The following is a 12,938-nucleotide window of genomic DNA, read 5'->3' as shown; positions in this document are numbered from 1 at the left end:
TTCTGTTGCTCACTAGAAACCTGTGAGGCAGGTACTATTGTTATTTCAGTTTCAAAGATGAGCAGAATGAGACTTGGAGAGGTTTGGTGTCTTATGCAGTCATGGAGGTAGTGGGAGATGCAGCCAGGGCTGAGGGTTGCTGAGCCCTTTCCCATTGCTTGATACAGAGGGCAGGTCCAAGTGTGGGTGAAAGACATCCAGGTAAGTGGTGGCCCTTTTAGAACCTCTGATCTGACTTCCATTTCTGTAACAGAGCAGATAGGTAACCTGAGAAGTGTCCCATTACAAAACACCTAGAAATGCTTGTTAAAATGTAACAGATGTCTTTTTAAGTACATAGCTGAGCTTGCAAGAGAGCCAGGAGGAATCCCCAGGGGCCAAAAAGGAAGAGAAAACCAAATTCCAGAATGGTAAATGAGAGGTGATACTCTTTTGCCCTGGCTGGGGAAGGGCGGTGGGTGAGATGGCCAACCTCAAACCCCAAGAGGCTTGAGCCAGTGGGGACAGGAGTTAAGGCTTAGGGTCTGCCCCCAGAAGGGAATTAGCACTGAGAGACCCATGTAAATCAGGACCCAAGAAAGGCTTTACCATTAGCAAAAGGGTGTTCTAGAAAAAATACACATGGTTCCAAGTAGACATCAAGGAAGGTTCTCTGGCTTGGTCTGGGCTCTGGATTGGAAAAAAAGAAACTGTCATTATTGGACGGCTCTCATGTGGGTTTAGGGGTTCAACTTCTTATCTTCTTTGGTGTCGTAGCACCCTAAGCTCATTGAAAGTAGTCATAAACTTGTAATACCCAAGGATTGCCTAATAGAAACAGAAATGAAACTGCTTTCAAGCCACAGAGATAAAATTCTACTAAAGATGAGTTTATAATCCCCAGATTACAAAACACATAAGGGAACAATCCACCATGAGTGAGAGTTGGTAGATACAACAAACAAAACCTCTGACATTTACTTGGATTTTCTTAGTTTTTCCAACTTAATGTGAGAAAGAGATTTTTTTTTTTTTTTTAAACAGTCAGAGCTAACTAACAATAGAAGTAGCTGCCTTGCTAGATCATGAGCTCCCTGGCACTGGAGGTGGTTGAGCAGAGAAGACAGGACTTAAACCTGTTGGAAGTGACTGTTACTGTGAGCTTCTGATGGGCAGGGACCATGTCATTTTGATCTCTGTGTCTAGTAAATGTCTGAGTGAATGAACAGGACTGTAGTGTGAAGTATGGTATCATGGAGATGTGCACAAAGAGGAGGGAGCACGGCCCTGCCCTGGGCACCAGGGGAAACCTACGCTGAGTGAGATCCAGGCTTTGCACATTAGAGGCTATGGTCTGATCCAGCAGGCAAGGTGAGTCTGCAAATACTTATACAACTAGGTGTAGGGAGTTAGGCTCTATAAGACAGGTATAGATAGTGTGGGACCCCCACTTAAGAAGATTCTGGAAAGTCTTCTGGAGAGGGGATATAGGAGTTAGACCTTGAGGGATAGGGACCGGCAAGAGGAGACCCCCAGACAGGTCAGTGGGTAAGGTGTGGGAGCAGGAATGTGCAAGTACTGTTTGGTGGTAAAGTGTGGTGGAGGGGAGGGAAGATCAGAAAGATAGGCAGAGTAGAAGGTGGTGAAAACCAGGCTGTGTGACTGCTTGGTCCAGCAGATCTGGGCTTCTCAAACGTTTCTTCTGAAGTACTTGACCTCAGAGGAGGGAACTTACCCCAAGCAGCCTGACACAAGCTCAGAGTTTCTCTAAAATCTCATTTTATCTCAAAGATTCAAGTATATACTTCATAATCATAAACACTTGTTTTAATTTAAACATTTTTCTTCCTTGAATATTAGTGAATATAGCTCTAGGAAGATGTGTGACATTTGTCCTATGGCTTTGACTACCCCTTGCTACAAGCCAGTTTGAGAGGCAAGGCAGCAAATTATTCATGGGGTTTTATTGTTTATAAAATTCTTTCATATGTGTTATAGGAGTACATCCTTTGTATACAAGCTCCTTTATAAATTCTGGAAGGTTCTCTCACTTAGGCAGTTGTACTAAGTCATGGCAGTTTCTCTGGGAGCTGTGGTTCTTGCTGAGGGGGCTACATGGTATGTAGATTTCCAGTAACATGAGGAGCTTGAAAGGTTTTTGAAAGTTTTTGTTTTGTTCTCTTTATTCTCCTAAGAGTACAGAGTTACCTTCTTTGGGAAAAAGCATTTGATTTTTTTTTTTCTAGTGTGCATATTTTTGCATCTTGTGTGCTTGTGTTGGGGGGTGGGGTGTTGGTTCTGTCATTTTTTTTTTTTAGCTTTGATTCTTTTTTTTTAAATTAAATTTAATTTTTTTATATATACAGCAGGTTCTTATTAGTTATCTATTTTATACTGGTTCTGTCTTTTTGTCCCTATTTGTTCACGTTGTGTGTGGGGTGGGGATTGGATAGGGGATAATAGGAAGAAAAAAGAAGGGACTAAGAGAGAAGATACTGAGCCCTTATCTTCTTATCTTGCCTCAGACAGCTACTATATTTTTTATCATCTGTGAGAGGTGACTGACTAATCTGATAAATTATCTGATAAACGATCCTGGGAAATGAGTGAGCAGACGTGTTAAACGACTGCTTGAGCCAGACCTTCTGCAGCGACGAGGGCTTTCGTTGTAAGCTGGTCTGAAGCTCAAGGGCCTTGGACAAATCTAGGAACTGTGCTCAGGATCTGGAAACGAGAATGGGGCTAGAGGAACTGTTATGAATATCGCTTAAATCTGCTAAGTAATACTGCATTATGCTTAGGTGTTTTTCTTTAAAATATGTCATTATTAGAACCAGTGCTTGGTAATATTCTTTTCAGTGCAGCTGTTTAATGTGAAAAAGGAAAACGAGTGGGAAAGCATGCTAATCCCCGAGCCTGTGACCAAGGACCCATACCTCAGACCCCCAGGATCCTCCCATCCTCCCCCGTCCTGACTGTAGGATCAAGTTCGGGGTTGGGGTAAGGGGTTACTAATTCAAAAAAGCTGACTCCACAAACTTTAAAGTAGAGGAGGTGAAAACAGGAGCAAGCACTGTGTAAGTATAGAGTGCCAAACTGATATAAGGTAGGAGTATCCTCACTTGACAGATGAGCAAACTGAGGTCCAGGGAGGTTAACTGACTGAGTCAGAGAGACTCACTGACCACAGCCAGAGAGCTGTGAGGACAAGAGTCAGGACCAGGGTTGAGATCTCGACACTGCTGGATTGGGCCAGTGGGCCAGTGTTGTCATTGCTTACAGTCTGTCACATCCTGGGCTCATCTAACATATAGTAGATTCCTCGCTTATTGCCTCTAAGAAAATTCTTTCTCTATCTGGGTCTCAGTTTTTTCATCTACACGGTGGGGATTTTACCCCTTTCTTAAGGCAGTTGTGGCATGAAAGATCATGTAGAAGGCCCACACGTCAAGATGAAAACCTAGAACATGTTTGAAAGCAAGGGGCTGTTCTCACACATCTCTAGGACATTTTTGGGGTGGTATGCTTGGGCAGGTGTGTAGTAGGCTGTAGTCCAAGAAGGCTTCCCAGAGGAGGTGATATTTTTAGAGCTAAACCTGGTGCCCACTGTCCTGCTGGCTTGTTTCCCCCTCAGGACCTCCATGTTCCCAATGAGGACCGAATCAAGCAGCTGCTGGGGCAGGATGCCTGGACCTCGCAGAAGAGTGAGCTGGCTGGCTTCTACCCCCGGCTCATGGCCAAGTCAGACACTGGCAAGATTGGTTTAATCAATCTGGGCAACACGTGCTATGTGAACAGCATCCTTCAGGCTTTGTTCATGGCTTCCGAGTAGGTGCTGCTTTTGTATTCCCTGTCTGCCCCTGCTTCTCTCCTCTGGACTCCCTGGTGTGCGGGGGGTGAGGTAGGGGTTGGAGAGGGTGGGTCCTGCTTTGTATTATCGGCATAATTCCCTGAGGTCTATGGGTATGTGAAGGGCAGGTGAAAGTTCCCAGAGGGCTCCGGGCCATTGCCAAGGCAGTAGGTCAAGACCGGATGGGAACTTGAGATGGGGATTCAGGGGCTCAGCTGCAGTGGGAAGGGAGTCTGCTCTGGGTTGGTCGACATCACTGACTTTTCTGCTAGAGTCTGTGGGGGTGGATAGTGTCTTCCACAGTAGGACTTCCACTCACCCTGGTGTTAGATGCCTCCTTTTACTAAAACAAAATCTTTATCATCAATGGCTACCTATCCAACTTATGGCTTGCTTAGTACATTCACATTGTTGTGCAACCGTCACCACCATCCATCCCTATAACACTTTTCATTTTGTAAATCTGAAACTCTGTGCCTATTAAACACTAACTTCCCATATTCTCATTCTCCCCTCCCCACAGCCTTTGGCTACCACTGTTATATGTTTTGTCTCTCTGATTTTGTCTCTACTTTAAGTACCTCATATAAGTGAAATTGTACAGTATTTGTCTTTTTGTGATTGGCTTATTTCACTTAGCAGATGTCCTCAGGGTTCGTCCATATTGTAGCATATTTCAGAATTTCTTTCCTTTTTTAAGGCTGGATAATATTCCATTGTGTGTATAAACCACATTTTGGTAATCTGTCCATTGGTAGAGTGACAGACACCTGGGTTGCTTCCATGTTTTAGCTGTTGTGAATAATGCCACTATGAACATGGGAGTACAAATATCTCTTCGAGACCCTGCTTCTGATTCTTTTGCTTACATACCCAGAAGTGGAATTGCTTGGTGATATGGTAGTTCTGTTTTTTAGTTTTTTTGAGGAACCTCCATATCGTTTTCCACACTGGCAGCACCAGTTTACGTTCTCACCAACAGTGCACAAGGGTTGGGATTTCTCTACATCCTCCCAACACTTCTTTTCTGTTTTTTTGATAATAGTCATCCTGATGGGTGTGAGGTGGTATCTCATGATAGTTTTTAATTTGCAGTTCCCTAATGATTAGTGATGTTGAGCATCTTTTTATGTGCTTATTGGCCATTTGTATGTCTTCTTTGGCAAAAGGTCTGTTTAAATCCATTACCTAGTTTTGAATCAGGTTGTTTGTTTTTTGTTGTTGAGTTTGAGGAGTCCTTTTGTATATTCTGAATATTAATCTTGTATCACATACATGATTTGCAAATTTTTTTTAACTTTTTATTTTATATTGGAATATAGTTGGTTAACAATATTGTGATAGTTTCAGGTGTACAGCAAAGTGATTCAGTTATACATATACATGTATCTATTCTTTTTCAAATTGTTTTCCCATTTAGGTTGTACATAATATTGAGCAGAGTTCCCTGTGCTATGCAGTAGGTCCTTGTTGGTTATCCATTTTAAATGTAGCAGTGTGTACATGTCAATCCCAAACTCCCTAACTATCTGTTCCCCCCACCCTTCCCACCTGGTAACCATAAGTTCCTTCTCTGAGTCTGTGAGTCTGTTTCTGTTTTGTAAATAAGTTGATTTGTATCATTTCTTTTTAGATTCCACTTATAAGCGATATCATATGATACTTGTCTTTCTCTGTCTGACTTACTTCACTCAGTATGACAATATCTAAGTCCATCCTTATTGCTGCAAATGGCATTATTTCATTCTTTTTAATGGCTAATATTCCATTGTATATATGTGCCACATCTTTATCCATTCCTCTGTCGATGGACATTTAGGTTGGTTCCATGTCTTGGCTATTGTAAACAGTGTTGCAGTGAACATTGGGGTGCATGTATCCTTTTGGACCATGACCATGTTTTTCTCCAGATATATACCCAGAAGTGCAATTACAGGATCATATGGTAGCTCTATTTTTAGTTTTTAAGGAACCACCATACTGTTCTCCACAGTAGCTGTACCAATTTACATTCCCACCAACAGTGTAGGAGGGTTGCCTTCTCTCCACACCCTCTCCAGCATTTATTGTTTGTGGATTTTTGATGATAGTCATTTTGACTGGTGTGAGGTGATATCTCATTGTAGTTTTGATTTGCATTTCTCTAATAATTAGTGATGTTGAACATCTTTTCATGTGCCTCTTGGCCATCTGTATGTCTTCTTTGGAGAAATGTCTATTTAGGTCTTATGCCCATTTTTTGATTGGGTTGTTTGTTTGGATGATATTAAGCTGCATGAGCTGTTTGTAAATTTTGGAGACTAATCCCTTGTCAGTCACATGATTTGCAAACATTTTCTCCCAATCTGTGGGTTGTCTTTTCATTTTGTTTATTGTTTCCTTTGCTGTGCAAAAGCTTTTGAATTTAATTAGGCCCCATTTTTAAATTTTTGTTTTTATTTCTGTTACCCTGGGAGATGGATTGAAAAAAATATTGCTGTGATTTATGTCAGAGAATGTTCTGCCTGTGTTTTCCTCTAAGAGTTTTATAGTGTCCAGTCTCACATTTATGTCTTTAATCCATTTTGAGCTTATTTTTGTGTATGGTGTTAAAAAATGATCTAATTTCATGTTTTTACATGTAGCTGTCCGGTTTTCCCAGCACCATTTGGTTTTTTTATTTTTTTATTTTTGGCTGCGTTGGGTCTTTGCTGCTGTGTGTGGGCTTTCTCTAGTTGTGGTGAGCGGGGGCTACTCTTTGTTTTGGTGCGCCAGCATCTCATTGAGGTGGCTTCTCTTGTTGCAGAGCACGGGCCCTAGGCACACGGGCTTCAGTAGTTGCAGCAGGCAGGCTCAGTAGTTGTGGCTCGTGGGTTCCAGAGCGCAGGCTCAGTAGTTGTGGCGCATGGGCTTAGTTGCTCCGCGGCATGTGGGATCTTCCCGGACCAGGGATCAAACCCGTGTCCCCTGCATTGGCAGGTGGATTCTTAACCACTGCGCCACCAGGGAAGTCCCCCCAGCACCATTTGTTTAAGAGACTGTCTTTCCACCATTGTATAGTCTTTCCTCCTTTATAGCACATTAATTGACCATAGGTGCGTGTCATTTCTGGGCTTTTGATCTATGTGTCTGTTTTTGTGTCAGTACCATGCGGTTTTGATGACAATAGCTTTGTAGTATAGTCTGAAGTTAGGGAGCCTGATTGCTTCAGCTCCTTTTTTGTTTTTCTGATTGCTTTGGCTATTCTGGGTCTTTTGTGTCTCCATACAAATTTTAAGATTTTTTGTTCTAGTTCTGTGAAAAATGCCATTGGTAATTTAATAGGGATTAATTTATTGATCAAATTAATTGATTCAATCTACATTGAATCTATAGATTTCCTTGGGTAATCTAGTCATTTTGACAATATTGATTCTTCCAATCCAAGAACATGGTATATCTTTCCATCTGTTTGTGTCATCTTCAGTTTCTTTCATCAGTATCTTATAGTTTTTGGAGTACAGGTCTTTTGTCTCCTTATGTAGGTCTATTCCTACATAAGGAGGAAAGGTCTATTCCTAGGTATTTTATTCTTTTTGATGTGATGGTAAATGGGATTGTTTCTTGAATTTCTCTTTCTGATCTTTCATTGTTAGTGTATAGAAATGCAACAGATTTCTGTATGTTAATTTTGTAACCTGCAACTTTACCAAATTCATTGATGAGCTTAGTAGTTTTCTGGTAGCATCTTTAGGATTTTCTATGTATAGTATCATGTCATCTGCAGACAGTGATAGTTTTACTTCTTCTTTTCCAATTTGGATTCCTTTTATTTCTTTTTCTTCTCTGATTGCTGTAGCTAGGACTTCCAAAACTGTGTTGAATAAAAGTGGCAAGAGTGGACATCCTTGTCTTGTTCCTGATCTTAGATGAAATGCTTTCAGCTTTTCACCATTGAGTATGATGTTAGCTGTAGGTTTGTCGTATATGGCCTTTATTATGTTGAGGTAGATTCCCTCTATGCCCACTTTCTGGAGAGCTTTTATCATAAATGGGTGCTGAATTTTGTCAAAAGCTTTTTCTTCATCTGTTGAGATGATCATATGGTTTTTATTCTTCAATTTGTTAATGTGGTGTATCACACTGATTGATGTGCAGATATCGAAAAATCCTTGCATCCCTGGGATAAATCCCACTTGATCATGGTGTATGATCCTTTTAATGTATTGTTGGATTTGGATTGCTAGTGTTTTGTTGAGGATTTTTGTGTCTATGTTCATCAGTGATATTGGCCTATAATTTTCTTTTTTTATAGTATCTTTGTCTGGTTTTGGTATCAGGGTGATGGTGGCCTCATAGAATGAGTTCGGGAGTTTTCCTTCCTCTGCAATTTTTTGGAAAAGTTTCAGAAGGAAAGGTGTTAGCTCTTCTCTAAGTGTTTGATAGAATTCACCTGTGAAGCCATCTGGTGCTGGACTTTTGTTTGTTGGGAGTCTTTTAATCACAGTTTCAATTTCAGTGCTTGTTAGTGGTCTGTTAATATTTTCTATTTCTTTCTGGTTCAGTCTTGGGAGATTGTACCTTTCTAAGAATTTGTCCATTTCTTCCAGGTTGTCCATTTTATTGGCATATAGTTGTTTGTAGTAGTCTCTTGTGATCCTTTGTGTTTCTGTGGCGTCAGTTTTAACTTCTCCTTTTTCATTCTAACTTTATTGAATTGAGTCCTCTCCCTTTTTTTCTTGATGAGTCTGGCTAAGGTTTATCAATTTTGTTTATCTTTTCAAAGCACCAGGTTTTAGTTTCATTGATCTTTGCTGTTGTTTTGTCTCTATTTCATTTATTTCTGCTCTGATCTTTATGATTTCTTTCCTTCTACTATAGGTTTTGTTTGTTCTTCTTCCTCTAGTTGCTTGAGGTGTAAGTTTAGGTTGTTTATTTGAGATTTTGTTGTTTCATGAGGAGAGATTGTATTGCTATAAACTTCTCTCTTAGAACTGCTTTTGCTGCATCCCATAGATTTTGGATCATTTTGTTTTTGTTTTCATTTGTCAACATGTATTTTTTTTATTTCTTTGATTAATTCAGTGATCCATTGGTTGTTTAGTAGCATATTGTTTAGCCTCCACGTGTTTGTGTTTTTTACAGTTTTTTTCTTGTAGTTTATTTCTAGTCTCATAGCATTGTGGTTGGAAAAGACGCTTGATATGATTTGAATTTTCTTAAATTTACCACAGCTTGCTTTGTGGCCCAGCATGTGGTCAGTCCTGGAGAATGTTCCATGTGCACTTGAGAAGTGTATATTCTGCTGCTTTTGGATGGAATGCTCTATAAATATCAATTAAGTTCATCGGGCCTAATGTGTCATTCAAGGCCTGTGTTTCCTTATTGATTTTCTGTCTGGATGATCTGTCCATTGATGAAAGTGGGGTGTTAAAGTCCTCCACTATTATTGTGTTACTGTCGATTTCTCCCTTTATGGCTGTTAGTATTTGCCTTATATATTGAGGTGCTCCTATGTTGGGTGCATATATATTTACAGTTGTTATATCTTCTTGGATTGATCCCTTGATGATTATGTAGTGTCCTTCTATGTCTTTTCTTTGTTACAACAGTCTTTATTTTAAAGTCTATTTTGTCTGATATGAGTATTGCTACTCCACCTTTCTTTTGATTTCGACTTGCATGGAATAACTTCTTCCATCCCCTCACTTTCAGTCTGTCTGTGTCCCTAGCTCTGAAGTGGGTCTCTTGTAGACAGCATATATATGGGTTTTGTTTTTGTATCCATTCAGCAAGCCTGCGTCTTTTGGCTGGAGCATTTAATCCATTTACAGTTAAGGTAATTATCAATATGTATGTTCCTATTGCCATTTTGTTAATTGTTTTGGGTTTGTTTTTGTAGGTCTTTTTTCTTCTCTACCTCTTTTGTTCTCTTCTCTTGTGGTCTGATGACCATCTTTAGTGTTGTGTTTGGGTTGCTTTTTCGTTTTTGTGTGTATCTGCTGTAGTTTTGGGTTTGTTGTTCCCTTGAGGTTTTGATATAGCAGTCTGTAGGTGTACAAGTTTCTTTTTTAATTTTTTAAATTTTTATTTTATTTATTTATTTTTGGCTGTGTTGGGTCTTTGTTGCTGCATGTGGGCTTTCTCTAGTTGTGGTGAGTGGGGGCTACTCTTCGTTGTGGTGCACGGGCTTCTCATTGCGGTGGCTTCTCTTGTTGCAGAGCAACTACAGTAGTTGTTGCGCATGAGCTCTAGAGTGCAGGCTCAGTAGTTGTGGTGCATGGGCTTAGTTGCTCCGCGGCATGTGGGATCTTCCCAGAACAGGGATCAAACCTGTGTCCCCTGCATTGGCAGGTGGATTCTTATCCACTGCTCCACCAGGGAAGCCCACAAGGTTGTTTCAAGTTGCTGGTCTCTTCCTCGCCTAGAGGAGTTCCTTTAGCATTTCTTGCAAAGTTGGTTTCATGGCGCCGAATTCTCTTAGCTTTTGCTTGTCTAAAGCTTTTGATTTCTCCATCAAATCTGAATGAGAGCCTTGCTGGGTAGAGTATTCTTGGTTGTAGGTTCCTCCCTTTCATCACTTTAAATAGTGATGAAAGGCCAGTTCTTTCTGGTAGGCAGAGTTTCTGCTGAGAAATCAGCTGATAACCTTATGGGAGTTCCCTTGTATGTTATTTGTTGTTTTTCCCTTGTTGCTTTAAAAATTTGTTTTCGTCTTTAGTTTTTGTCAGTTTGATTACTGTGTGTCTTGGCATGTTCCTCCTTGGGTTTATCCTGCCTGGGACTCTCTGCACTTCCTTGACTAGGGTAAATGTTTCCTTTCCCTTGTTAGGGAAGTTTTCAGCTATTATCTCTTCAAATGTTTTCTCAGGTCATTTCTCTCTCTCTTCTCCTTCTGGGACCCCTATAATGTGAATGTTGGTATGTGTAATGTTGTTCCAGAGGTCTCTTAGAGTGTCTTCATTTCTTTCTATTCTTTTTTCTTTATTCTGTTTCATGGCAGTGATTTCCACTGTTCTGTCTTCAGGTCACTTATTTGTTCTTCTGCCTCAGTTATTCTGCTATTGATTCCTTCTAGTGTATTTTTCATTTCATTTATTGTACTGTTCATCTCTGTTTGTTCTTTAGTTCTTATAGGTCTTTGTTAAACATTTCTTGCATCTTCCCGATCTTTGCCTCCGTTCTTTCTCCGAGATCCTGGATCATCTTCACTGTCATTATTCTGAATTCTTTTTCTGAAAGTTTGGCTATCTCCACTTCACTTAGTTGTTTTTCTGGGGTTTTATTTCGTTCCTTCATCTGGTACATAGCCCTCTGCCTTTTCGTCTTGTCTATCTCTCTGTGAATGTGGTTTTTGTTCCACTGACTGCAGGATTGTAGTTCTTCTTGCTTCTGCTGTCTGCCCTCTGGTGGATGAGGCTATCTAAGAGGCTTGTGTAAATTTCCTGATGGGAGGGAGCAGTGGTGGGTAGAGCTGGGTCTTGTCCATCTGGTGGGGAGGGCCATGCTCAGTAAAACTTTAAAACTTTAATCCACTTGTCTGCTGAACGGTGAGGTTGTGTTCCCGGTGAGGTTCTGTATGACATTCTGTGTGTCATCTGTGAAGCCATCTGGTCCTGGACTTCTGTTTGTTGGAAGTTTTTTTTGGCTGCACCTCATGGCATGTGGAACTTCCCTGACCAGGGATCGAACCCACACCTCCTGCAGTGGAAATGCTTAGTCTTAACCACTGGACCACCAAGGAAGCCCTTGTTGGACGTTTTTAAATCACAGTTTCAATTTCAGTGCTTGTGATTTGTCTGTTTGTATTTTCTGTTCCTTCCTGGTTCAGTCTTGGAAGGTAGTACCTTTCTAAGAGTTTGTCTGTTTTTTTATGTTGTCCATTTTATTGGCATATAGTTGCTTGTAGTAGTCTCTTATGATCTTTATATTTATGTGGTGTCCGTTGTAACTTCTTTTTCATTTCTGATTTTATTGATTTGAGGCTTCTCTCTTTTTTTCTGGACAAGTCTGACTACACGTCAGTTTTGTTGGTTCTTTGAAAAGATAGCTTTTAGTTTCATTGAGCTTTTCTATTGTTTCCTTCATGTCTATTTTATTTAATTCTGCTCTGATCTTTATTATTTCTTTCCTTCTACTAACTTTGGGTTTTTTGGGTTCTTCTTTTCTAGTTAATATAGGTGTAAGGTTAGGTTGTTTATTTGAGATTTTTTTTGTTTCCTGAGGCGAGAGTGTATTGCTATAAACCTCCCTTTTAGAACTGTTTTTACTATGTCCCATAGGTTTTGGATTGTCATGTTTTAGTTTTCATCTTTCTCTAGGTATTTTTTGATTTCCTCCTTGATTTTTTCAGTGATACATTGGTTGTTCAGTATCATATTGTTTACCGTCCACGTGCTTGTGTTTTTTTAATAATTTTTTTTGAATTTTTGAATTTTATTTTATTTATTTTTTATACAGCAGGTTCTTATTAGTTATCTGTTTTATACTTATTAGTGTATATATGTCAATTTTCCTGTAATTGATTTCATATCTCATAGCATTGTGGTTGGAAGCAATGATTGATATGATTTCAATTTTCTTCAATTTACCAAGGCTTGATTTGTGGCCCAAGATGTGATCTATCCTGGAGAATGTTCCACATGCACTTGAGAAGAATGTGTATTCTTCTGCTTTTGGATGGAATGTTCTATAAATATCAGTTAAGTTTATCTGGTGTAACATGTCATTTAAGGTCTGGTTTTCCTTATTGATTTTCTGTCTGGATGATTTGTCCATTGATGAAAGTGGGGTTGTTGAAGTCCCTCACTATTATTGTGTTACTGTCGATTTCTCCTTTTATGGTTAGCATTTGCTTTATATATTGAGGTGCTCCTATGTTGTGTGCATATATATTTACAATTGTTGTTTTTTCTTTTTGAATTGATCCCTTGATCATTATGTAGTGTCCTTCTTTGCTTCTTGTAACAGTTTTTATTTTAAAGTCTGTTGTGTCTGATATAAGTGTTGCTACTTCAGCTTTCTTTTGATTTCCATTTGCATGGAATACAATTTTCAATCCCCTCACTTTCAGTGTATATGTGTCACTAGATCTGAAGTGGGTCTCCTGTAGACAGCATGTATACGGGTCTTGTTTTTGTATCCATTCAGC

The 12,938-nt window shown here is 39.8% G+C and overlaps 1 protein-coding gene across 2 annotated transcripts in view; it reads left to right on the top strand.

Annotated features, from left to right (window-relative positions):
* Nucleotides 1–12,938, top strand: part of USP35 (ubiquitin specific peptidase 35) — a 79,977-nt gene that overhangs the window by 25,732 nt on the left and 41,307 nt on the right. For both annotated transcript variants that reach the window (XM_082410313.1, XM_082410312.1), the window contains one exon: nt 3,614–3,807. In XM_082410313.1, the coding sequence (XP_082266439.1) occupies nt 3,614–3,807 (194 nt within the window). The remainder of the gene's footprint in view (nt 1–3,613; nt 3,808–12,938) is intronic.

Source organism: Balaenoptera physalus (assembly GCF_965194825.1).
Source record: "Balaenoptera physalus genome assembly, chromosome: 10".
NCBI classification, from domain to species: Eukaryota; Metazoa; Chordata; class Mammalia; order Artiodactyla; family Balaenopteridae; genus Balaenoptera; species Balaenoptera physalus.
Note: the sequence above shows the minus strand (reverse complement) of the source record. Positions and strands in the feature narration are given on the sequence as shown.